The sequence below is a fragment of the Ixodes scapularis genome, unplaced genomic scaffold (assembly GCF_016920785.2).
Source record: "Ixodes scapularis isolate PalLabHiFi unplaced genomic scaffold, ASM1692078v2 PGA_scaffold13__105_contigs__length_92229423, whole genome shotgun sequence".
Lineage (NCBI taxonomy): Eukaryota > Metazoa > Arthropoda > Arachnida > Ixodida > Ixodidae > Ixodes > Ixodes scapularis.
The window spans coordinates 63,960,282-63,987,683 of NW_024609839.1; the positions used below are offsets into that span (position 1 = coordinate 63,960,282).

Genomic DNA, 27,402 nt, shown 5'->3' on the forward strand with positions numbered 1-27,402 from the left:
CAGAAAAAGCGAAGGGCCTTCTTCAACTGCGCAGGACACTTTGGCTACCATAACTGAGAACCAGGTGCCAGAGAGGCCTACATACGCTGCACTAACTAAGGTTCCAAAAAGTAACAAAATAGAGGCACCTGCGACTAAGAAAGGGCCTCTTTCACCTGACCTAATCCAAGTCGAAGATCCGACAACGTCAGGAAACACACCCGCCGATCCAAGAAAGCGAAGAACACCGAAGCGCGAAACTCCGTCCGTGTCAACAGACACAGCCCCAAGTAAGGGGTGGATTCCGAAGCTAATTCAAACAGCAGCAAACATAATCTGCAAGCTTTTGGAATCTATTGACGCAGAATGGGCCCGCAGCATACTCACAATTCTTCAAATGGCCCTTCCCCTTATTAGATCATTGTAAATGGCAACTGCCGCGCCACATTCTTCTTCAGAACTTACTGTGTGGCAGTGGAATTGCCGTAGCCTCCGAAGAAAGCGCGGCAGCCTCATACAGTATCTTCAATCGCACGCTCCCCCACCCGACATCATCTTTCTACAAGAACCTCGCACCCTTCCTAATCTCCCTGGATATGTGACATATGTGGCACTTAACGATCCCAAACAGGACCACCTTGTGGCCACCCTAGTCAAACGCGTTCACACCGCGGTAGACTTTACTTTAGACAACCAGGCCGTTCCACATGTCCTACTTGAACTCCTTCCCGCCTCCCCACGCAAGCGTAACACCCAACCTCTCTGCCTACTCAATGTCTATAGCCGTCCCCAAGACCGCTACGCACGATTTGATACGCTGTTTGAAGCCGCACGGCGCAAGGATTGCGCAACATTCATTGCAGGCGACTTCAACGCTCCTCATCCCACTTGGGGCTACCCTCGCGACACACCTAAGGGGCGCAAGCTGCACACTTTGATCCAACAGCACAATCTCACTCTACTTACTGATCCATCGACACCTACACGTCTTGGCACCAGCGTTGCACGAGACACGTGTCCTGACCTCACCCTGTACCGTGGCACAAAACCTTGCACCTGGCACAACCTTGAGGAACAGCTCGGCAGTGACCATTCCATTCTTGTCACCCATATCAACACCAAAGACTTCGCGGGTGAGGCACGCAAAATCCGCATCACGGACTGGCCTGCCTTCCGCGCATCTTCCTCTTCTACCTCGCCCGACACACTCACTGACTGGGTGCAGACACTGCAAACCCGGCTAGACCGACACACGCGCACCCTTACCACCACTCCCGATGCGCCAGATATAGACTCCCACCTTCTTCACCTATGGGAAGCGCGCCGCGGTCTAACCAAACGGTGGCGACGTCAGCGACACAACCGGAAGCTCAAACTACGCATTGCACAACTCACTGTAGATGCTGCTACCTATGCTGCCAACCTCACTGGTCAAAACTGGAATACGCTCTGCGACAAGCTCAATGGTACGCTCGGTACTGCACGAACATGGTCCCTACTGCGTCATCTAATACAACCAGGCCAAGCCAAATCGGACAGGGCCAAGGGCATTTACAAACTTCTCCACGCTACTAACCTAACAGACTCCGAATGCCTCGCACAGCTACGACAGCGTTACCTTCCCCCTCCTGACACTCCACGCTACGCGGACTACACGGGTTCCCCCAACAATCTTCCGTATCTTAACGCGCCCATCACGGACATTGAGATTCGCGCTGCACTCACCGACATTCGCCGCAACACATCCCCTGGTCCTGACAAGATTCGCTACTCTCTCCTGTACAACCTCTCTGATTCCGACACCACTCAACTTACTACGTACTTGAATGAGGTGTGGGAGTCAGGTACCCTTCCCAAGGAATGGAAGGAAGCCACAGTCGTTCTGATTCCTAAGCCTGGCAAACCCCTCTCCTTGGAGAACCTGCGCCCGATTTCCCTTACCTCATGTCTGGGCAAACTGCTCGAGAAGGTCCTACAGCTTCGCCTACACAAATTTTTTGCCGACACCTCCGCCCTTCCCCACACCCTCTATGGCTACCGTAGTGGTATTTCCACTCAGGATGTACTGCTCCGCCTCAAACACGAAGTTCTAGACGCTCCAAGCACTGCTCAATATCGCGCTGTCCTTGCCGCAGATCTTAAAGGAGCCTTCGACAACCTGTCCCACGATCTGGTCCTTGAACAGTTGGCAGCCACTGGCTGCGGAGCGAAGGTGTACAATTACATCCGCAATTTTCTCCGCGACAGGTCTGCCAGCCTCGTTCTTGGTCACCTTCGCTCCCCCTCCGCTCCGGTGGCAAACCGTGGTACTCCGCAAGGCTCTGTACTCTCTCCCCGCCTGTTTAACCTTGCTATGCGAGGACTCCCTCCCCTTCTGGATGAGATCTCAGATGTCAGCCATGCAATTTATGCAGATGACATTACTGTCTGGGTAACGAGAGGCTCCCTCGGACACATAGAGACTCAGCTACAACAAGCCGCTACTACCATCGAGCAATATGCCCGGCGTGGGGGCCTCACATGTTCCCCCACTAAGTCGGAGTTACTAGTCGTGACAAAACACGCTCGCGGACAAACCGATCTTCCCCTCACCATCACACTAGATGACAAACCCGCCCCGCGTAAATCGGCCATACGGGTGCTTGGCTTCACGTTGCAGTCCAACGCTAAGGCAACGCAAACCCTTCACCAACTCACTACCCAGTGCAACCAAATCATGCACATGCTACGCCGCATCTCTAACCGCCGAAATGGCCTTAAAGAGGCAGATACCTTGCGCCTTGTCCAGGCCTTGATTCATACACACCTACTTTATCACCTACCTTACCACAACCTCACCCAGACCGAGCACAAACGTATGTCTACCCTACTACGGAAGGCGCAGAAACTGGCGCTCGGTCTCCCCGTTCGCACAGCCACCGTTTGCTTAGAGCGGCTTGGGGTGACCAACACCCTGGAGGAACTTATACAAGCGCATGAGGTTGCCCAGTTGACGCGCTTGCGCTCGACGGCTGAAGGGCAGAGTCTCCTTGCCATCCTCGGTTTCCCACCCTGTCCTGCTTCCCTTAGCGCTGCGGGTCTCTCCCCCGCTGCTCGCGCCAAACTCATTGTGGCTCCTATTCCCCGCCATATGCATCCTACCAGTCACTCGGCGCGGCGTGACCATCGCTCGCGCTACCTCCGACGCGCGTATACTGAAGGCTGCGATACCGTTCGTGCCCTTTTTACGGACGCCAGTCCGCAGGATGCACGTGGGGGGATCACAGTCGTCGTGAACAGTGATCTCAGGCTAGTCCACGCTGCCACGGAACGTGGTCTCACTGACGTGTCCCTCCTGGAGGAGCGTGCGGTTGCCAGCGCAATCCTTTCCACCTCCACTCTCTCCTCTTCCACGCCCACTCACATTCTGACTGACTCCCAGACAGCCTGTCGCCACTTCCTTTACAACACCCTACATCCCTTCACTGCGTCCCTACTCGACTCTTTCCTATCCTCCACCTCCCACACTTTCCGGTTAGTCTGGGTGCCTGGGCACGCAGACATCCCTGGTAATGAGCGCGCACATGCGCTCGCCCGAGAACTCTCAAACCGGGCACCTGGGGAAGACTTAGCTACCATCCGACCAGCCCCTTTTTCATACTCGACTCACCTAGCTGAGCTACGCCTCGCTCGACAACATTATCCTCCACCTCAGCCTTCCCTTACTCGCAGACAGGGCGTCCTATGGCGTCAACTCCAAACCAACACCTTCCCGACGCCCCTTTTCTACTCCTACGTGTACCCCTCCCGTGGTCCGCCTGAGTGCCCGCACTGCGGCGATCGTCCTACCCTTCTCCATATGGTCTGGCAATGCCAAGCCATTCCCTCTGTCTTGCCTCTTCCCAACCCATCCCCCACCTCCTGGGAGGAGCGGCTGACCGATGACACGGCCACCGGCCAACAATGGCTGGTGGAGCGTGCCGAGTCGGTGGCCACCACGTATGGGGCCCCGGACTAGGGGCTCCAACTGGGTGTACTAGAACCCATACCTGCAATAAAGTTTATTCATTCATTCAAAGTCAAAGGCAAACAAGCAAACATTTCTCCTAAATAATCACAGAAAAACAGTTTTTCTTAGATAAGCCATGCAGCATCCAACGGCCCAATGCAAATAACACAGTCCAACATTCTGTGATCACGAGAGGCAACATTTGTCCTTACATATACGACACACGTGCCTTGCGTGCCTACATATTTGACCGCATGTGTGCCCGCAGGAAAGGCGGGCTGTGCACGGTAAAGAACAAGGGCTACTGTCGGAGCAACGCTTCGTAACAGAGTGGCCACAAGGAAACTCTTTCTGGACCAAAGCTTCGCACGCACGCGATTCACGACTTATGCGCCAACATGGGCCACTAGAAACATGACCGCAGACAAGGGTCTTGTTTACAACATGCTGGCAACGAGTCAGTGTAGCGTCAAGCCACGTAGAGTCACCGCAACGCCGATAAGCCTTGTGGCCACACGGCTGCGGTCTTTCAACCATCTCAGGGCACGGCGGAAATTTCACTGTACGGCGACTGACGGAACAAGCCAAACGAAGTACGTGTCCACACTGGCGTGTGACTGGTACCATCACTTGGCAGTCGAGCTCCGCGACTCTTCCAAGTGTGGTGCCCTCAGCGGAGACCGGATGACCACAAGGGAGCATCTTCGCGGCTGTCTCACGGCTGGGAAGCGGTACAACATTTTGAGAGCATCTTGCATCCATCCCGCTGCAACCGGCAGTCTGTAAGCCGCGTTGCAAGCAAAGTGCCCAGCAAGCTCTTCCACATTCTTGGCACGGGTCGGACAGTGATTCGAAGCACTTTGCCTTAACCAGATGGCCGCAAGGAGCATTCTTCATTACCTCGCGGGTGCATTTGTGTCCCGCTGGTAAACGACGATGCCCTTCCATCCGGTAGTTGACATTGTGACACGGAACAAAAGCATCATGTCCACATGACCCTCTTACTGTGACCGTTTCACCGCACTTATGTACGGTCAACTTCCCTGGGTCATGCCAGATGTAGCATGGGAGCGTTGCCGCGTGACCGCAGGTGGGAAGTGTCTTTTGACGCAGCTCCTTACAGCAATGAAAAAACAAATCGCAGCACCTTGTCCTAACCAAGTGACCACAAGGACGCTTTTTTGTCATTTCTGCACGGCACACGTATGCCATAAAGGGTTGGTTTCTTGTCGAGCTGCTGCTGCTGGAGTCTAGCAGACGATTTTGTGCGTTTAAAACAGTGTCGAGCTGGTGGCACGGCAGGGTGGCATCATGACCACACATTGGTAATTTCTCGGTAATAAGTTGAGTGCAAAGACGGCTGCATGGCTCCGAACACTTGTTTGGGCACTCGTGGTTGCGCTTACAAATCGTTTTTCCGCACGGTTGCTTACACGGAGCAACAACCTGGCGCACTTCCTGATCCACAAACTCGCACGCGTGTCCGCACCTCAGAATGCCGCTGGAAGTATCTATGCAGAAACCATCGCCATGCAGCTTCGCCTCGAAATCCTGACGTGACGCGACTGAGATCACTCTTCCAGGGTGGCAGACGCACGTTAGGCTCAAGCGTCCGCAAAAAAGATGCCCGGTTCTTGCCTTTGCCGTGTTGAGGACGTTCTGGCAGCTCTCGTCAATCTTGGAGAAGTCTCCGTAGCCGTACACAGCAAAACTAACCCTACTTAGAGCAGCTGCAAACTGGGTACCAAGCGAACCGGGGCCCAGATAGACTAATGCAATCTTGCAGCGCTTCGGATAGAAGGCTTTGGCAGTGCAGACGCTGTACCTGCATCCCTGTTGCAGGAGTGCCGCTTTCAAAGCTTTCATGGCACCTTGCCGCGGCGACAGCACCAGCACTGCTACATCGCTGGACTCGTAATTATGCGCTTGAAGGTGTACGCATACCCGAGAGATCATGAAAGCGGCCTCGATGATGTCGGGAATGTTGAAGAACTGTACTGTCTCTCCGATTCCATTCACCCGCTGCGGTGGTTTTCTGGAGACCAGACTGGATTTCAAAAATGGCGAAAGAAGGTCGCACACCTCTTGAGACTGGAAGTACTGGAAGACCAGGTCGTACACTTTAAAATGTTTCGAGTCGAGCAAGTCCTTCCAGCAAGACGAAGCTTGACGAGGGTTCAGGCTGTCGGCCATGAACACCACCCTCTCGGCATACCCTGGAAGTAGAGCAGGCACATAGAAGTCTTCGATTTCGGTGACACCGCAGATCATCGTCACGCGCGGTCTTAGTACTTCAAGAAGAGAGCGATGAGTAACTGCAATGACTGGTGAAGCCAGAATCACTGGCTGACTTGGCTTCAAGCATGCTCTGGCTTCCGTCCAAACTTGCCTATACTGGTTAGTGAAAGCCGCGAGGCGTTGGAGCGTTGCTCTGAGTTCTCTTTGCTTCATTTCGAGAAAAAGAACAACCCAGTGCTTGTACAGCCTCCAACGGTCGCTCACTTCGAGTTGGCGAACATCTCTAACACACATGAGGTCTGCGTTGGGAATGGTGCTGGTCAATGTTTTCCAGACGTAGACTGCTTTCAAAGCATTTTCGTCAGAGGGGACATACGTCTGTTGACATGGTCCGGACCGTGCTTGTGAGGTCCTGTTGAAAGTAAAGCTAATGTCTTCATTCGAGGGCTCAATAGCATCCACCTTTTTTACAGGGTGTCGCTTGCAGTGCTCCCGAAACCTTTGAAACTCGGTTCTGGATACACTGCTTTTCATTGCGGTGTATTTTACGTTATCCAAGACCCATGCCTCAAGAAGGTTTTTTTCTTCGCTTCTTTTCAGAGAGAATGCCCGTGTGATGCCTTCAAACGAAGACTGGTGTAAGATACGGGTCTCAGCATCATACATCTGCAGTAGCAAATCATGTAATTTGTCAAGGGTGGTTTTTATGTCCCTTAATGTGGAGAGAGCTGGCAAGGATTGTTGCGCAGTCTTTGTTGCCTCATGAGATTGCTCAGAGTTCATGTTGAAGACATCGTCAGATGTCCACCTTAGCTTCACTTGCAACTGTAGAGGGTTCTGAACAATGAGCAGCACAGGATGCCTACTTAGGGATTGTTGATTCAGACACAGGTAATCGACCATAGCCTTTAAGAGCCTCTTGGCCCCGCAACCCGAAGGGGCGTGGATAAGAGTTACTTCTTCAGACACGCCAGCACAGAAAGCTTCAATCTGACTTCGATCGAGTACATCAGGCGATTTTGGACATTGCACCAGTCTTGTCCCGCCATCGCGTTCGCTTGCGCCAAGCCAAAGTTTGCGTAACAACGAAGATTCCTTTCTCCGAGCCAAGATAGACGAAAGCTCCACGCAAAAGCTAGCATTCAGCTGTGTGTCCACCATCGTGAAAGCGTAAGTAGGTTGAACATCTAATACTTCCTCGCAATTGTGAAAGAGGACGACTTGCTCCGTTTCCACTTGAACAATCTCTCCATAAAATATGCTCTGAAGCTTCATGTCCAGTAACGCAATAGTAGTCCCAACTGCCCCTTGACGGAGACAATCGGAGATGGTTACAGAGATAGTTCGTCCAAGACCCTTCTGAGGTACGACCCTCAAGTGTCCAAGGGTTGCAACCACTTTCTCCCTAACCGCCTTCTGTAAGCGCTCATGTGTGTGCTTGACCAGGGCACACTTAGCAAACTCAAAGATGTTACTGGAAGCCGTGGTGTTCCCATTCGGACCTTTTGTGATTTCTTCGAACGAAGGAAAGGCAAAAGGCTCTGGACGCGGCACGACGTCGGAAGGATTAACTTCAGTTCGCCTTACAATGCCCCGTTCCCCCTCGGCACCTTGGACACCTGTAAGCAATGGACGTTCGCCGACACGATGTCCGGTGGGAAGACTAGCAGCATTCAGAACTCCTGCAGAGGAAGCACCTTGCCTAGAATCTTGTTGCACCGGTCTGCCAGACCCCCGTGATTCACGGGATCCACGGTTGTCACGACGTGTCGGGTTGGAGGCCGTCCCTCTTGAACGGCCACTGTAAGATCCGACTTGAGTGTGTCCTCCTCTGCCATGGCCAAAGCCTCCTCTGCGTGGCGGCCTTCTGCCTCGACCACACCTTGCACCCCCTTGGTTAGACTCCATGGCATGCCTGGTGTGGAAATGGTGCCAGGCTAAGAAAGCAAAACAAAGCAAATATTGATTTAGAGTAGTAACAAGAATAGTGCTACATCAACTTAGTTAATTGGACTTTGACCACACAACAAAACACACATATAGGGTTGGACACAAGGTGTCGCTTGATTGGAAGTGTTCAGTCGTATTCATCCACTTTTTTTTTTTACTCTTTTTGTCCCTTGAGACCTACTTATCCCTTTTCTTCTACAATCTGCGCGACCGTTTCAGCCAAATTATTGCTTGGCTGTGATGTCTGTCCACTAACCGACCCTCGAAGTTCAGACAGTCGGCCAAATAATTTTATTGTCCGATAATGTTTAAAAGCACATATGCTTTTAGACCGGGAAAGTGACTAATCATACCCGTGGTGGAAAGACCGCAGAAAAACGCTGTCGATCCTTCGGTATGTACCAATAAAGATAATCAGTTAACGAGCCGTTCTGCCAGTGTACTCAGAACAAAATATTTAAAATTTTTAATACATAGCAGTGAACTACAAAAGCCATCCCCAAACACCTTTGCGTTGTTTGAGAATATTTCTTAGCAATGATCTTTCAGGTTCCCTCACCACCTGGCGGAAGTGCCCCGAGAAGCGCACCACACATGCCTCTCTGTGTTCAACACCAAAGTCAACCACTTTGATGTTGTATGGACGCTTCTGGGGGAGATGCTTTCCGAATTGAAAACCGCCAGGCACGATCATCCAAAAGCCATCTGTTTTTTTTATCCCTAGCCTAAAAAAAAAAAAAAAAAAATCTTTCCCCTAACAAATAAACATTGAAGCACCAGTACAAATAATTTATGGGAGTTTTGCATAAGCCAACCTGATGCGTTTCAGCTTTGAAACTGTCCGAGTTGATCAGTATGCAGAATTAACCCACTTGAGGATCCCACACCCGTTGCTCCGCACTGCTCGAAATATATATATATATATATATATATGTAGGACATTTAATAGATTGATTCTACTAAGCGCATGCATGATGCCGCCATAGCAGTAGTTCATAGAAGGCAGGTGACAGTTCACGAGACAGCTGGTGCCGCTTCGTGCCCTGCTCGAGCAGACCCTCACGGGGTTATCGCTCGTGCAGAAAGACTACATACAGGATGTTGAGAGGAAATATTTCGGTGGACATCCACCTGGTTGGGAATCATATAAATGTAAAATGCAAGTCTCTAACCACAAATAACAAAGATCCCGACGTTTCGAGGCCAGCAGATGCGTCATGCGGGATGCGTCGAGCGATACGTCGTCAGCAACCAACGCGCAAAAAAAAGAAGAAAAAAAAGGTACCCATTAAAAGAAGACGAAAAAACCGGGCACTATGAAAGACGAAGACAAGGATATAAACAGTCACCCGTGATCGCAGGGCCGAGCTGGCCTCCAAACGTCGGGATCTTCGTTAGTTAATTACATGTGGCTGCAGAGACTTAACCTACATTTTTAATTTATAGTCTATGTTCATATTCCGAGCAGCCTGCGCCACTCCAGTTTGTCCATCAACACATGAAAATATAACTTTTTTAAAGTAAACATCTGACAGAGATCTGTCGAACACCAACCAAGCCCTTCTGTAGGGACCCACAGAAGGGCTTGGTTGGTGTTCGAATTTTTTAATATGAAAATATAACACACTACAGGGTCTAAAAAAAATAAGTACAAATGTTTTTTTTTTTTTTTTTTTTTTTCAAAAATAAACTAGGCATTGCCGAACGCTCATTCTCCGCCCAAAGGTAGCGCTAGAGGTCATAACCAGCTAGAGTGCCTTCATGCACAAGCGCGCTTTTGCTTGAGTAGTGACATCTCAGCCATTATTCCGCCCAATCGTTTTTTTATGCATTTTGAAGCGCGCGCAATCTGGTGTCACTCAGCTCGAGCGCGCAGCTTTGGCTAATGCATAGATGCCATTTTACCGCCCAAGGCACACACCGAGTGCGCGAGAGCGTCACGCGCTGGCACATTCAGGGCAACAATCGATGTCTTCACCCTCAGAGAGATAGACATGTAGGCACCCTATAGCCAGCTGCCATATTGTTAACGTAGCAGCTTGGGCGAGTTGGTTGCACATGATAACACACACCACAGCGCACTATAGCAAATAACACTCACACCTTACACACGAAAAATAAAGCAAAATTCAAACGAACCGCGCTGACTGACAACTCTTTTTATATAACTTTGTCTTCTTCAACCTCTAGCACCACCGAATTTCCCAATTCACGCGCACCGATCTCCTAGATGCCTAAAAATGTTTTCTCTTTTTCTGTCAGGTGTAAAGATGGTGTACTTATACAGTTGTTATAGTTCCTGGCGATATGTTCTGCTTCGATAATTTCTCGAGTTAATTGGTTTCTGTTCCTGCCTAAAATTGTACAGGATGGCAAGTGAACGTCGCACCCACAATCCCGGCAGTGTATGCCTAGATGCCCTGAGTTGGCTCTGGAGCTGTTCTTGTTGTGTTCCCGGAGCCTATCGTTAAGGCATCGGCCGGTCTGACCAATGTACACTTTCCCGCACGAAAGGGGAAATGAGTACACCACTTCATCGGCACACTCAACGAACCTGTTCTGATGGTTTTTGGTGCAGCATACTGTTGGGTGGAAATCAGGTGAGTTGACTTGTTTACACAAGTTGCGAAGCTTATTGGGAGCAGTAAAGACGACAGTGATGTTGAACTTGTTTGCAATTTTCTTGATTCCATGGGAGAACCTGTGGAAGTATGGAAGCACGACAGGTCTCGTAGATCTTTCTCTGGCTCTTGGTGTGATATATGATGTCGTATTTTTTTGTTTTCAAGATGCTCTCAGCAATCGATGTTAATGACGTGGGATATCCGGCGGATGTTAATCTGGAAATTTGGGCATCGAAGCTTATTGAAATAGAATGCTCGCAAGATTTTTGAAGAGAGTTACTTAGACATAATTTGACGATTCCTCTTTTTACTAGCTTAGAATGTGCCGAATTGTACGGAAGAAAGATCAATCCGATTCCTCGATCTCAGGCTCAATTTACAACACACTCATATATGCTGGAAATATGAGCCAAGGAATAAAAAACCAATTCTTCCGTACAATTCGGCACATTCTAAGCTAGTAAAAAGAGGAATCGTCAAATTATGTCTAAGTAACTCTCTTCAAAAATCTTGCGAGCATTCTATTTCAATAAGCTTCGATGCCCAAATTTCCAGATTAACATCCGCCGGATATCCCACGTCATTATTAACATCGATTGCTGAGAGCATCTTGAAAACAAAAAATACGACATCATATATCACACCAAGAGCCAGAGAAAGATCTACGAGACCTGTCGTGCTTCCATACTTCCACAGGTTCTCCCATGGAATCAAGAAAATTGCAAACAAGTTCAACATCACTGTCGTCTTTACTGCTCCCAATAAGCTTCGCAACTTGTGTAAACAAGTCAACTCACCTGATTTCCACCGAACAGTATGCTGCACCAAAAACCATCAGAACAGGTTCGTTGAGTGTGCCGATGAAGTGGTGTACTTATTTCCCCTTTCGTGCGGGAAAGTGTACATTGGTCAGACCGGCCGATGCCTTAACGATAGGCTCCGGGAACACAACAACAACAGCTCCAGAGCCAACTCAGGGCATCTAGGCATACACTGCCGGGATTGTGGGTGCGACGTTCACTTGCCATCCTGTACAATTTTAGGCAGGAACAGAAACCAATTAACTCGAGAAATTATCGAAGCAGAACATATCGCCAGGAACTATAACAACTGTATAAGTACACCATCTTTACACCTGACAGAAAAAGAGAAAACACTTTTAGGCATCTAGGAGATCGGTGCGCGTGAATTGGGAAATTCGGTGGTGCTAGAGGTTGAAGAAGACAAAGTTATATAAAAAGAGTTGTCAGTCAGCGCGGTTCGTTTGAATTTTGCTTTATTTTTCGTGTGTAAGGTGTGAGTGTTATTTGCTATAGTGCGCTGTGGTGTGTGTTATCAGCTGCCATAGTTTCAGCACGATCCGATACCTTATTCAAAAGTTATAAGTGAGTTTCTGAAAAGTTCAATGGGACCACAACGCCGCGTTACCATGGAAAAGGAAGCGAGCGCGACTGAAACCGGCCAATTCTGGACCGGCTGTTTCCGGGCGGAAAGAAAGCGAATTTCGAGCCGCAAATTATGTTCTGGGTAGTTGGGCTCTCATGGGTCATGTTCAAATAAAAAAAAAACAACCTCGGCGAGCAAAAATGCCCTGGCAGTGTCCCCTTAATTGTGCTGACTGCTTGTGCACAAAAAAAAAAAAAAAAAAAAAAAAAATCGACTGCCCATAGCGTCAAACTTAGTGTCGGAAGGTCGGTTTTGCCGCGTGGTGCTCCCCCTGCGAAACGATACCCCATTGATCGTGCTGAAGCCGATTTTTTTTTTTTTTTTTTTTTCTGGCGTTGCGTGTTTGAAGCTACGAGGGTATTTTAAATGTACAACCAGCTGCCCGTGTATCCTAAAAAAAAACTAACTAATGGACTACAGAAGTTAATAGCACAGCATTATCTGTCGCAAAACACGAAAAGCAGACGCGATCCGAGTATTGACCCGATCCCAGGATCTCTGGGTTCCAAAGTGCGAGCTTTTGTTCCAAGTGCTCCGAGCTGCTGTGTGCGCTATCGCTCTTATCTTCAGCTATCAACCACAGATCGGCCCTTGTTTGCCGATGCCTAAAGATAGCTCAGAAAATGAGAGCTTGAGAGATGGATGGCAAGATCCAACCAAAAGGAAACTTCCTCACTCATTTTTTTTTTTTTTTACTTAATTTGTAGTACACTATTTTCCGGACTGTAGCCCGCACCCGGTGCATTGTCCGCAGGGGCAAATTTGAGGTCAAAAATAAGTGTTTGCTTAAATAGTACGCACCCGGTACATAATCCGCACCCCGAGTATTGCCCGCACTTGGTGCCTAGTCCGAACATAAAAAAGTATCATACACGGCACATCTTGACAAATGCCTACTGTATTAGCTCGCAAAGAAGCTTTATCATACGCAAATCAACGTGAATATAGTCCGTTACTCATAAAATCCTTCACTACTTGTCACACTGAACGATCTAGAAAAAACATAATCATTGCATAATCCGCATAGGGTGATTTTTCGACTTTTAAACATTTTTAGTCCGGAAAATGCCAGTTTGGTTGGGACACGTGGGTCAAAAAAATTAATTTTACGGAAAAAAAAAAATTTAGAGCAATATTGACGGTCTGAGACGCGATTTAATCGGGAGTCACCTCCTTTACGCTTGTTTGCTCCCTCGGCACTTCGGGCGCGTGGAGGAGAGGTGGATCGGCACGGCGATCACGTTGACGTGGAAAGAATGTATGACCATTCCGTGACGTCATGAACTTTGCGCGCAGAATTTGAAGTAAATCTCACGCCGTCACTATTGCTCTAAAAAAAAAAAAAAAAAATTGCATGAAGTTAATTTTTGTAACAGGCGTGTTTCAGTCAAATTGTTGAAAAAAAAAACTTTTTTTTTTTCTTTTCAGGAGTTTTTTTAACCATATTGAACTATGGCGAGCGTCGAGAGAAACTGAACGCTTTAAATTACATTTGCCGCGGAGGAGCGCCACTTCGTTTTCCTGCTCCTTCCCTCCCTCCCTCCCTCCCCCCCACTCAAAAAAAAAAAAAAAAAAATCCTCCTTTTGATGGTTAAAAATAAGTGTTCCTAAAAGTACCGTGTACTTACCAGAAAAAAGAATGTTGTGCTTTGTTGAGCGTTTAGTTCCCAAACGTAGCGCCAGTGATTGCTGCCATATGTCGAAGTTTCGGGGCTTTTTGCCATTCGATTCGAACATTCTTAGGGATCTGGGAAATGTTCAATGACGGCCAATGAAACCGGCGAATACTTGGATCGGAATGCCGTCTGCTACCGGGAACGGGGCCCCCCGTTTGCTCGTGGGACCCGACGTTCCCGGTAGTTTAACGCTGCCTGGAGCGCGTCCACAGCATATGACAGACAATCAGGCTGAATACGAGGGACCGAAAATGACGGCGCGGTAAACACCGCAGTCGGAGATGCGACCGGGGCAGGCACCGTATCTAGCCGAATCATGACCTTCGAGATTCCTCGTGCACAATGCTGATTAGTGACAAAGGGGACTCCCTCGGGGGTCACGGCAGAACCATCTTTCTGACACGCCGTACGACCCGTCGGACACAGGCGTTCAGGTGCCTGACGCCAGACGTGCACTGAAGACAGACGACGCGAATGAGCGATACGGCATGATGGGAAGTTTGCTGGTATCCTTAACTAATGCAGACAAAGTCAAATTTGGGGGGTTTTTACGGGCGCCCAACCAACGGCGGGCATCTGGCACGCCCCAGCGGTGGACTGAGGATTAATTTGGACCACCTGGGGATCTGTTGACGTGCAACCGAAAGCTCGGTTACACGGCGCCTCTTCCGCAATAAGCCTCCGTCAGATTGCGGGCACCTCGGCCGGGATTCGAACCCGCCACATAACTAATGCAAAGGAACGACGCAAAATCGACAAGGAAAAAAAAAAGAAGAAAAGCAGCGTTTTACTTTGATTTACATGGTGCGATTTTGCTCGCAGTTTCGCAGCCGTGACGTCGGGCCATCCACTACTAAACGCTTCCTCCACCGCTTGAGCAACGTCGCAAGTGCAAAATCGCAAACGAAATCGCACGAATCGGGCATGACGAAAGAGATCCGATATTTCCATTTCTTTACATTGCCCAACTATTACTCTGCGAGCTTTTCAGTGTCCCTGCCAAGCACGCGCGATTGTGTAGCGCGAGCATCGGTCAGGGGAACCTGCGCTGTAAAAAAATATTTTTATAATATAATAGGAACTATCCGGAAAATTTATTTATTTATTTATTTATTTCAATACCCTCAGGGCCCATAGGGCATTAAAGAGGGGGCGGGGCATATAAGAATTCACTCAAAAGAAAATAGAACTTAAAAGGCAGTGATTAAAACACGACCAATTCGACAAAATATTTACAAAAGCGATTAGTTAGCGCTTCTTTAAATAAATCAAGTGATGGGATAGCTGCTAAAGATGCTTGAAGGTGGTTCCACACAGAAGACGTTTTTGGTATGAAGAAGTCGTTGTATGCTGATGTCTCAGCCGACCTTGAAAAGATTATCAATGCGTGAAGATATATATGCGGGGTTAAGGAATAACTTATCTTTTAGTGAAGCGTTGAAGTGATAAATTTTGTAGAAAAGGCGTAGACGAGATATTTTTCGCCGTAAGGAAAGAAGAGGCAGGGACAATGAGGTTTTCATAGATGGTACAAGCGGTGCGATGATAGGATAAAACGTACTCCACGATTTTGCGGTCAAAATAAGGAAACGGTTCTGTTAGATTAAGATACAGACAAGCTTATCGGTTAAAAAACAGGGCCTATGTTATTCGTCAAGAACACAAGTTTTTGGTAAATAAGCGGTCTGAAGATACTTGTATTATCGGTGAAAAACAGTTTTATTACTCCAAAAAAACGTTGTTTTCCTTAAATAATCACTCTACAAAACGTCCCGTTATTTGTAAGAAAGCAGAGCTTCTATCATTCCCACATCCCAAACATTTTTGGTGAATAAACAGGGTAAACAAAGTTAGATTACTGTAAAAATATCGAAATTCCTTTATTCCTGCAAAACGGATGATCATTAAATCAGTGAACAAAGTCAAAGCTAAAAGAAATTGTATTATGAAGGAATGTTAATACATGGTATAGTACTATCGGGTTCGAATTATATGGAAACAGCAGAGCGCATGGCCGTCGAGGCATGCTGCGCCTCCTGGAGGCATCTTGAAACTGATAAAACTGCGGGTTGGAGAGTAGGGCGCTGCGAAGGTTTGTTGGTCATACTCCGATGTGTTTGACCCTCGCCGAGGTCCTACTCTGATGTGTTCGACGAGGCGCTGGTAGTGCACTGCAAGTTCCGTCACAGTCACTTTCGTTCGCTCGCACCAGGAGCAGGCTGCTTGCACGCGCGCCTTGCGCGTACGTCCGTGGAGCATGACCGGATCGTTACAATTCCACCCAACTTGCGCAATCTTTTTTATGCATTTTTTTATTACGCATTTCTCAATACGCACTATTTTGCAGCAGACATACGTGCTCGGTCTTTTAAGAGGACATCTGCGTGGTTCTGATAACTGACGTCAATCAAGCTCCACAGGTCTTCCGTGCACGAACGAACTGCTAACTTCTATTTCACGCTTCTGACACACGGGGTGATCATTAAATACGCACTGAACGATATCCTGGCTGCCTGGAAAATGTGATTTTTTAGTAAGAAATCACAAAAATAAATGCAGAAGCCGGACCTTTTTTCTTTTCCCTTCCTGACGCTACCTTTCACTTCTTGACCCTCGGACTTGAACTACCGACAGTGTTGTGGATGCTACGTGCCTCGTCGGTTCAGTAGTACGCCTATCTTTCCCCATCTGGTTACGCCCCCGCCCATACCTCCGGCAAAAGCTGTATCAGGCGATGAAAGGAAGCGGTTAAATTGTCCGGCCAGGGGCCGTAATCTGGACACTTGGCGAAAAAGAAGGTGAGAAATCATGCGGCTCTGATTGGCAGGCGCCAAGGTCAAGTGCGGAGTTGGCCAATCACGGCCGCCAGATTTCTCGCCGACTTTTTCGCCAAGTGTCCAGATTAGGGCCCCAGCACGTAGCTCCCTCCGCACCGTCAGCTTTGGACTGAACAAAGTATAAATGAGAACTAAAGAAAGCCAAGTCACTATTCTTTTCGCATCCTGTTATCTGCTTGCCCCGTCGCGGGTTCCTGCAAGTGGTTCGTTCATTTCAACGGCCGTCTAGAAATTTTTACCGACAAGGGAACATCAACGACAGTTTTTTCTATGACGTATCTGAAACTTTTTTTTTTTTTTCCCATCTACAACGACCGACTGGAACCCTGTACCGGAAGACAGAATCGACGTCACATGATGTACGACTTTGCACTAACTGGTGCGAGCGTTTTCAGACTCATGCCACTGCTGTTTAACCGAGTACCATGTAATTACTACAAATATGTCTTGCGCGCTCATGTTATGCGGCCTTGTGTTTTTGTACATTTGCCCATGTATTCGCATCTCTCCTCCTCAATAATGCCTTAGGCGCTGCGAGGTAACCGGACAAACAGTTTTTCTACAAACAAAAATTGCGGAAACAAACAAACGGTTTTTCTACAAGGCTGGGCAACAAAAATTCAGTAACTTTACAGGAAGGACAAGAACAGAAAGAGGGGAAAAAGACAAGAAGTTATTTTTTAACAAAAATTACGGAAACAGAGAAACAGACGAAAACAGATAATTTGTAGCAAGAGAGCTGCTAAGCATTTTCTGTCTTTTTTTTTAACAGTTAACTTTTACAGTGTGGGGAACGTGCGTTTGCAAGTAGCTTCGGCTTCGCCATCACGTAAAGTGAAACATACGTGCTCAGGGAGGCTATGGAAGAAAGCAATACAAATAATAAAGCTGAAAAGAATGCTTAATAAAACGCTAAAACCGCACGCTGCCTTATTTATTTTTTTTTTTTGCAATTTTTGTTATTGCGCATTTACAAATGCTGACAGATGCTTGTATTCAAACGTGGCACGTGCAAAATCAAACGGTACAGCGCCACTTTTATGGCCGCATCGCGTGGATTAGAGCCACTAAATCAGTTGCGCTTAGAGTATATCGGCACTCTGTTCCCCGAAATTGTTGTAAGCGCCGCCATTTTAGTGCTTGTACAAAGCAGATAGATACAACTGCCGATCGTCATGATTCAAAAGTGCGACCTTTTCAGCATTAGGTTCGGTGTAAGGAAGCTCATGCAAAATTGCTTTGCTCTGTAGCGACCTTTTTAAACATTTGTGGAGCACGGAAAAGCGCCTCTTGTGATTTTAGACAAAGGTTCAGATAACTGGCAACCATGATTTTAAGCCACAAGATGGTCAAGTGTCGTTATTCTGAAGCGTAGCTTATTTCTAGCGTGGACGGCGCACCCAGCATAACATGGTGGCGTCTTGCCCTTGCGCAGAGCCTCGCGCCCCCTGCCCGAAAGCAACGGGTTTGTCGAGTTTTTCTTTTTTTTTTTATATTACTTCCGGCGTTAACGCCACTGTGCTTATATAAACGTGGCCGGCATCCTAGTTACACGATGATTATCTTCAATCAGATCGACGGCCGCTACCATGAGAGCCATAGATTATCATCACATATGGTACTGCGCTGATACCAGCGGCAAACATGAATGTTGTTAATAATAATAATAATATTAATAATAATATAATCTTTATTGGCTCAGCTACGAGAACCCCGGCACCGCAGGGATCGTCGTCGGCTTTTCCCTCCGAGAATGCCGGAGGCCGTAGCCAAAAAAAAAATCCAAAACTCCTTTTTTTTTTTCTTTTTTTTTTTCGGGGGGGGGGGGGGGGGGCAGAAAAATATAAAGTAGCATAAACATGACTCCGGTTGCACCTTTTGTTTAGCCGCCGCAGAACCACACTGCGCCGACGGCCCCTAGATGTGCGCCGCTGCGCCGACTTATTGGCTCCAAGCCGTGCTTTGAAACCGCCGCCGTGGTCTTGAAGCGACGGAGTGGTCTTCCAAGTTCCGAGTACAAGCAGGTACAAGTGTGCCTGTTAAGGCCCGTTCACACTCATGCGACCGAGTACGACTGAGAGAGACGAGAACTCTTACAACTTCTTAAATGTTTTTAGAATGAGGGAACACACTGACATTGTGGCGCCATCTATGCGGTGACCCTGGAACTGCATTTCACAAGAGCTTAGGTTTTGCGGGATTTTCGAGGTCAAATGCGCGTAATACCCATAGAAAGGCTCGTTTATAACATTGTCAAAAGTTTTTCGAGCCAAGAAAGAAAGGATAATGCTCGAGAAATAAAAAAAAAAATATGCCGGACCGCCGAGTTTACACTGCTTCCCAATAGATGGCGCCAGTGTGTTTTCTGGTTTAACAAGTTTTAAGGAACCCAGGTTTAAAGGGATACTTCAACGAAATTTGAAATATTCCCGTCGTGTTCAAAAATAGGTTGAATATAATCCACAATATCCGTAAATGACAATCGCACGTTTGTATTTTGATCCTGGTGGCTGTATTTTTCGTTATAAACGGTCCACTCTGGCAAGCTCTCGGAGAAGGCCCAGCTTACAGGACGCGACATCCAACGCAATCGTGACGTAGGTCGTCTCAAAACGAGCAAAGCTACGGCGAGGCTGACGTCGAGAGGATGGCCTAGTCGTTCCAGCCACTGAAGCGGCTGCTTTTGTACGAATTTGAGTGACGGGTTAATTTTCTATAATCTTCTAGGGGGACAATAGCGACTTCTGCGACACACAAAAGGGATTCTCGGGAAGAGGGGAGTTCCTCCTTCCCCCCTTCTCTCGTCGTGGCCGGAGACGAGACAACCTCCGTCACTAGCTGTCAAGGTTCCTAGACGAGCATTACAAACGAGGCGTTAGCGACATCCACCAGGTGCTCTTTAATAATCGTCTAATTCGTTTTAAAATTCCTTTTCGAGACTTTTTTAACAAGATATTGGTATGTTCCATGTGATACTGCTCTTTTGAACACATATAGACCAAAAAATGAGTGCCGGAATTTCGTTGTAGTATCCCTTTAAAGGGGCACTGACACATCAAAATCATATTTTTTTTTATTATCCGAAACGATTGAAAACGATGCCGGGACATTACCCTCAAAATTTGAGATTTGGGAATTCAGTATTCGTGAAGTAAAAAAACAATTTCCAAATGCCGAATTCGAAGTTCCCGCGCGATCGGCGCCGGTGCCTTGACGTCAAAAATTGAGGAGACCTGAGAGTCCACTTTCCTGTCACCACTCCCTGCTGTTGCCATGGCGACCCAAAGCGAGGAGGATAGGAGCGAGCGCCGGCTAGCGCCGGCGTTGCGGCGGACCGGTTTTGAGCGGTGTCGCCTGTTTTCTGTTGGAGGATACAAATCCAGGAGACGGCACCACAACGAACTCCCGATTTTTGGTATTTCAAAAAGAAGGGCCGTAGTGCGTTCGCAATTGCGTTAAAAAACATGTTTTAAGATTGCCGTAATTAAATGTTATAGAGATGTCGCCTACAAAGCTTCTAAATTTCCTGATTTTTGACGTCACCGATCAAAAGAAGCGAGGAGGCGAGAGGCGGGAAAATCAAAAGCCAAAAATAAAAAGGCGCGCGCGCGCGTGGGAAAATTTTTTTTCGCGATGCGGTTTTTTTTGCGTGTCTATGACTACGACTTGCATCGTTTTAAACAATAAAAATAAATACGACCTTTGGGGTGTCAGTGCCCCTTTAAGAGGTCGCAAGCAGTCGCAAGAGTGTGAACGGGCCTTTAGGGTGCGACCCACCCTATTTTGAACCCTCGTCCTTGAGTACTCAGCCTTCTACGTAGTCGGTTTAATTTCGGGAGGGTGAGGGGGGGGGGGGGGGGGGGGGGCCGGCCACCCCTGTCGCCCTCCCCCCACCCAAACAAACTCGACCCCCCCTTGGATCAATACCACCTAGAAGACAAGGCCTGCGCATGACGTTTCGTTAGTAGATCCCCGACCCGCCCCAAGCGGCAAACACCCCGAAGCTTGACGAGAGTATATATGGGCCGCTTCAGAACTACGGCTGCGTTCCAAATCTTACCCAAACGGATCCGAGTTACTCCGACGGGTCGTGTCACGTGACAAGACAGATATTGAAAAACGCTGGACGCGGGTAGGTTTTAGAACGCCAAGGTATAAACACCTTATCCTGGAATAAGATCGAGTAAATTTTGGAACACGGCCAACTACGTCGCATTCACTTGCGGCCACAGCTGCGTGCGCGTCTGCTGAGCGCGAGCTGATAGCGTGCTTGCAAGTCATTTGTAACGTGCACGCGAACACTCCCTCGGCCAGAAGCGCCGGCTAGCCCGCGCTCCTGGCTTTAGGACGAGCATTTTTCGAGCGTGCGCTCGTTCTGCCGAAGAACGCTTCAAAGCAGCCACCTCGAGCTCTCGTGCTTCTGGCATTGGCTGCGTTCTCTGCTTAGGAATGAACGGAGTATGAACAGCGCCCTCAAAAATGGCGTCCAGTGCCAGCGTCCAGCGCCCAGCGGAGGGCTTTGCGGCCCTTCGCACAGCAGTAAGGCACTTTCACTCATGCATTTTACGCTCCACGTGAACGTCTAACTCCATCGTATGCTATAGCAAAAGACACTCGACATGAGCATCTGTTTCATTATCTGCTACACAAACCACTGAAGCAGTCAATGGAGCAGACGATGTTGCAGACGATGTAGCAGACGATGTTGCTCATCCGGGCTAGCTAGGGGGCGCTGAGGGGATCTACTAGTGATGACGTTTAGAGGAGGAAACGCGCAGGCCTTGTGTTCTAGGTGGTATTTCTTGGATCCGCCCCTGGCCGTAGCTTCCGTAGTGCACCAACCCTCTCCAAGCTAGTTCCGCGAGCGCATGTGAAGGAGATGCAAGACGAATCCATATGCTTTCGCAACAGTTCTCAGCTGTAGCAGTGTAAAAACTATGTTAACTTTGGGGGAAAAAAACACTATAGTTTGATACAGGTTAAGAATTCAGGGGGAAACTCTTTCACCTCAGCACAGCGGACGCTGGCACGCTGAAGAGGCCACCTCCTCTCTAGCGTCTGCTCTGGTGAAATTAGAGATGACGCGAACCACCCTAGGTTCGATTTCGAAAGATTATCGATATTTCGAACCGAACTGATGTTCGAATTCGCAAGGTTCCGATATTTTCGACCGTACGGAGATTCGAATTCGAAAAATTTGCAACTTTCAAAAATCGTGGAGTTTCGAAATCGAAAAGTTCGAAGTTTTCACGGTTTCTAAAAGTTCGGGTTCGATTATTTCAAATATTTTTTTTACTTGAGCTTCGATAAATTCGAAGATTTCGAACTTCCCTAACTTGAAATTCGGGAGATTCGAATGTTTCGAATTTCTTTGGATCTGAAATTCGAAAAATCGAACGTTCATGAAGTTCGATAAATTCGAAGATTTCGATATATTTTTCTACATAAAGGTCGAAGGTTTCGATTCTCTTTTAGCGCTAAATTCGAAAATGAAACTTAGGTTTCGAATTTCTTTAAAGTCCAAGTGCGCAAAGTACGAAGTCCGGTTTTCGTGTTCTGCCACAGTTTCAGTTTCGAATAACGTTTTCATGCCTCGCTGGTTTTCACGAAATCAGGTTTAGAAATGTTCGGGTGTGATATTTAGATTGTGCGAAGTTGGTCAGGCAATTAAATGAGACTACGAGTGTCCCGGATGTGCTGGATTATCTGCCAGTGCAGAGTGACGTGTGCAGATCAGTAATTGTGGCCGCCAGCCCCGGGGGGGGGGGGGGGGGGGGGGGGTCTTTAACGTGCATCACGCAGTAGTGATCACACGAACGCACTGTTTAATGATACTCATCCAGTTCGAAACGGCCAGGGGCAGGCAGATGGTTGAGGGTCACTTGAGGCTCAGAAAAACCTTGAAGCGATCTGGCTAACTACCTTCCCGCCTCCTTGCACGCTGGTAGTAATCCGCTCGAACGCCGCCCGAGTGACTCTGGCATATAGTAAGTTTAGTTTGTACATGATGCAAATTCCACCCTTATAATGGGAATGAAATTTGAAAGAAAAGGTGTAAGAAGACAGGAAAAAAGGGACAGGACAACGTTTCAAACTCAGCTTAGCACAACGTCTCAAACTCAACTCAGCTAAAATTTTCAGCTCAGGAATAACGTCTCAAACTCAACTCAACTGAGTTTCAGACTGTGTACTGTCCCCTTTTTTCTTTCATCCTACACTATTTCTTTCGAATTTCATTCCCAGTCTCGGGATATTGCATCATGATCAACATACACCAGCTCGCCTGCACCTTAACAATTTTTTAGTTTGTAATTGTGTTGGAGGTTTATTTTCGGAGACGGAAGAAACGCCGAGCAAAAAGCACAGAAGCCGACACAACTTGAGGTCGAGGAGCGTTCTACCATACCAGCAGCGTCGGAAAAGGAAAAACGGGGGGGAAGGGGGGAGGGGGGCGGAGGAACTCCAGTTCCCCCACCCCCCCCCCCCCCCCCCTTCCAGATATTTCGGACTGTTAAAGAAAACAATACGGGGAAAGAGGGAATGGTCGAGCTTATTTTTATCTGAAATTATTTATGCATATGTATAGCTACTGTCGCTCTTCACTGCATAAAAGATCGCGTAGATGGTCATTGTTAGAAACTCGTCAGAAGGCACTACTCGTCACATGCTTAGCGGTTCGGAAGTTCAAAGCTATGTCTTTTCGACCTAAATACCTGTGCCATTGGTAAAAAATAATAAATAAATAAACATAACAAAAATTACAAAAAAAAACAATCAAGAGTCCGCCGGAAGTGTGGTATTCTTGCATATTCAGAGGCCCAGAACTTCGAAAAAAAGTTTCTCCTACCGAAATGTGTACAGGCTAAAAGAAACAGGTCCCAAAAACGTAAAAAAAAAAGAGAAATTTTTTTTTTTTATTACGTGCCGATTTTGAACAATATTAGCAATCTTTTTCCCTGAGTTAATTTATTCCTCAACGTGAAAATAACTATATGTACATTAATTTGTATTCTGCAGATAGTAATGATATGTACTGTCTGTGGTTTGAACTTAAATGCGATACCTCAAACAATTTCGACGAAAACATTTACCGAGTTTAGGGCATAATTGCCCGTAGTTACATGTCTGGATATTTCTTCGAACTCGTCTTGAACAACAATAATCATATCTTAAGACTACACTTACCTATGTTATACATTGATCATACTTAAAAGCAGCGGCGTAGAGTTTCCATTTTCCCGGGGGGGGGGGGGGGGGGGGGCAGACCCGGAATGTGGCTCAAAAAAAAAAAAGGGGGGGGGGGGAGGCTGCGGGGGGGGGGGGGGGGGGAGAGGAGGAGAAGGTCCTTGTTTTATTTGTTCCGTGGATTCTCCCCATAAGGGTCACCTGCAGCAGTCGGAGCCTTGACCGACCGCCCCCCCCCCCCCCCCCACACACACACACACGCCGCACAGACGCACACAAACAACGAACCTTTGATCCCTAGCAGACACAAGTTGCCGTCGGCAGGGCTTGTCTACGCGCACTCTCCGCCTGGAGGCACGCTCCCCACGCGGCGACCTTGCTGTCCGGGATGCTCGTTCCTTTCGGTGCGCCGCCTCGTGTAATCACTTTTTGACGAGCTAGACTTCGCTTTTCAACGCAGGGACCCATCGGAGAGCCATTCGTCTTAATTTTTACACAGGATACCGGACGAACTGTCACGTTCTTGGCCGAGTCGGAACTGGGCGAGTCGACTTCCTATGAGAACGGCTTACGTTTCAAGAATGTCAATGGCTTCTGAGTTTAGGTTTCCATTTGCGGTGTTCGTGTCGGCTCACGATTTAAGTTTCAATTGAACTTCGCTTGGCCCCGCTCGTTATTCCGGGACTCCAATCACGATCCTTCAGTTGCTTCCGTCTCTTTGTCAAATAAGCCTCAACCCAGGGAGTTAATATAAAATAGTTTCCACAGGTAATAAGCTCCGGTGACCTTGCCTCAAAGGAAGTGATCAAGCACTTGCTATTCTACTGACTGTTTGCGGCGTATATGTATGAATGCCTTCCCTGGGAATGTTCGTGAAGCCTATTCAGAATAAAACGGAAAAGGGGAGCGGATTGTGCCGCCTAGCGCCGCACTGTCCATACAAACGTTTTAAAAATGACAAAAGGAACACGTATCGGGCATGATGATTATTCTTTCCCCAAAGTTGGCCTTCGTAGAGACTCCGAAGGCCCAATCGCTCTCTTCCCCACAGGCTTTTGTTTCAAAGCAGCGTCCCTTTGTTTTTGTTGTGTTTTGCGATGCTGTTATTTGGCTTCTGGTGTGTATTTTATTGTCATGTTTTGTTTATTTTGTTAACACATGCAGCAGGGGAGAGTGGGGTAATGGTGGCACAAGGAGCTTTAATTATACGACTGACTTCAATTTTAAGAGGGCCAAAAATAATTCTCAGACGGTAGCAAAGACCATTTGATACCACTATACCTTGTGCGAAGCTGGGGTTACAAATTTTTCCGCCAAAAGTTGTTTTCTGGACGAGTATTCGAGTCGCTGTTCGGTGACAAGACTGGTAGTAAAGCCCTTCACTGACCAATCAAAAATGTGTACAATATTTTCTTGGCCGAAAGGGCATTCATTTGTAGACGCGCAAGAAATTAAAATTTTTTTCTTGGCGAGCAGATCTGCAGAATCAGTCACTGACTCACTGTGTCGGGGATGCTTCCTATTCTCAGAAGCATTTTTGTTGTCTAAAAACCGACAGAGATGTCGCGACGCTTTCAAGACTTTTTTTAGCCTGTCATAGCTGAAGCGGGCACTTCAGCTGTTCATTCAGACAACATATTCCGCGCATCTAACTCCGTCTGAGGGGAATTTTCCACTGAATGTCTGACCTGTCACTGTCCCGAGATCCACCATTTAAAAGCCTGAAAGGAAATAAGAAGCGGGAATAAACAGGCCCCTGTGAAATAGCTGCCAGTCAGGACGGCCAACAATCCACTGTCGATGGGCGCAGACCCAAGCCAAGCTCTTTAAAAAAAATCCCGGGCCGGGGCCGGGGGGGGCTCTGCCCCCCCGTGAAGCCGTCCGGGGGGGGCACGAGCCCCACTGCCCCCCCGTAGTTGGCGCTTATGCTTAAAAGTTTAACATCTCCACCATAAATATCTTCGCTATAGCGCGCTTCAAATATGGCACAAACGACACTTGTCAAAAACCCGTCGTCCTTCCTCGCTCCTTCGGGAATCTATTTCTTGAAATCCAAGCATGCCAGATGATTGAAATAAACGGCATTGTCTATCGCAAAGAATGCGGCACCACATGTAAAAATGCGAGAAAAAAAAATTACGAACGTACGTCACTGCTTAAATCCAAATGAAACCGCCCGCCCGTCTTTCGAAGTTCGACGAACTTCGAACTTTTACTCTAAAAATTCGAAGGTCATCGAACTTTTGACTTTTCAGAAACAAAGTTCAACCATTTTCGATTTTTTTTAGATTAATAAGTTCGAAAATGATCGAATTTATAAGCGTAGGAAGTTCGAAAAGCTTCGATCTCTTCAGTGCAAGTAAATCGAAAGTTCGAAAACCATCGAATTTTTTTGTCTATAAAGTTCAAACGTTTGAGAAGCATCGCATTTTGCAGCGTAATAAGTTTGAAATTTCGAAAAGCGTCGAACTTCTTAGTTTTACAAGGTCGAAAGTTCGACTTCCGTCGAATTTCTCGCTATTGAAAGTTCGAAAATTTGAAATATTTCGAACCGCTTGAATCGATCATCGAAACTTCGATGCGAAATAAGTTCGCGGCATCATTAGGTGAAATGGAAAGTGGTTCATAAAACATATGCGTGCGCAGCAAAAACGAGGACGAAGGGAGGTCAGGAGCAGGACACAAATGACCAACTATAAAAAAAGAAAAAAAAAAAGGAAAAAAAACTTTTAAAAATTGCCCTAACAGCTACTTTTCTAGAAAGAGGTGGGTTTCCCCTGAATTATGGTATGGGGCGTTTCTCACCAACCGAAGAATTCGCCAGCCCCAACGTTGTTGACTAGGCCGTCTGCGGCAACAGACGGTCCGTCGTACAAATTGCCACGATTGCACAGAAACGGAGCTATGAGCATTAAAATTGCACGTGGTAAAGTCAACCAGTAAAATACACTGCAATGTTTTGCAGTGTGCGTGTGCACCGTGCACACGATCACATTATCATTTAAGCTGAGACTGCAGCCAATGCTACAAGCGCGAGAGCACGAGGTCGAGCTAGGCTTTGAAACGTTCTTCCGCAGAACGAGCACCGTAGGCGGGAGGCACTCCTCAACGCCACAAGCTCGCGCTTGTAGCTCTGGCTGTAGAGGAATGCAACTCCCCAGATAACAATTCAGAAAAAGAAATCTTACGTTCCCGCGTAGAGATGGGGTCACTTCGTTGGTCCTGCGAGCCGCACGCTTCACTCGTAGCCGCAATGGCCGCAATTCCGAAACTATGCAGACTGGCGGTCCTGCCAGTCCTGCTGTACTCGTTGAGACATTTCACTGTCTGTCAGCCACGTGCTTCAAATTGTGCTGGTTATATCTAGACACACGTCCTCTCTTCTTGCTGGCGGTGGGTGACCACTCCGTGACTCTGTCCTCCAGAAATGCGTGTAGACGGAAACCAGCACGTGATATCGGTGATATAAAGAGGCACAA

The 27,402-nt window shown here is 47.7% G+C and overlaps 1 protein-coding gene across 1 annotated transcript; it reads right to left on the reverse strand.

The window, feature by feature from the left end:
* Nucleotides 1-4,004: 4,004 nt before the first annotated feature.
* LOC115310634 (NFX1-type zinc finger-containing protein 1 homolog) lies at nucleotides 4,005-27,379 on the reverse strand. Its single transcript, XM_029969054.4, has 2 exons — nucleotides 27,112-27,379; nucleotides 4,005-8,142 (listed from the first exon to the last, which is right to left on the reverse strand). Exon 2 carries the CDS (start codon nucleotides 8,111-8,113, stop codon nucleotides 4,154-4,156), a length of 3,960 nt encoding a protein of 1,319 aa, XP_029824914.3. The 5' UTR covers nucleotides 8,114-8,142; nucleotides 27,112-27,379; the 3' UTR covers nucleotides 4,005-4,153.
* Nucleotides 27,380-27,402: the final 23 nt, after the last annotated feature.

Excerpts from the sequence above, each read along its gene's own strand:
- LOC115310634 (XM_029969054.4), bottom strand. The coding sequence starts at position 8,113 with ATGGAGTCTAACCAAGGGGGTGCAAGGTGTGGTCGAGGCAGAAGGCCG.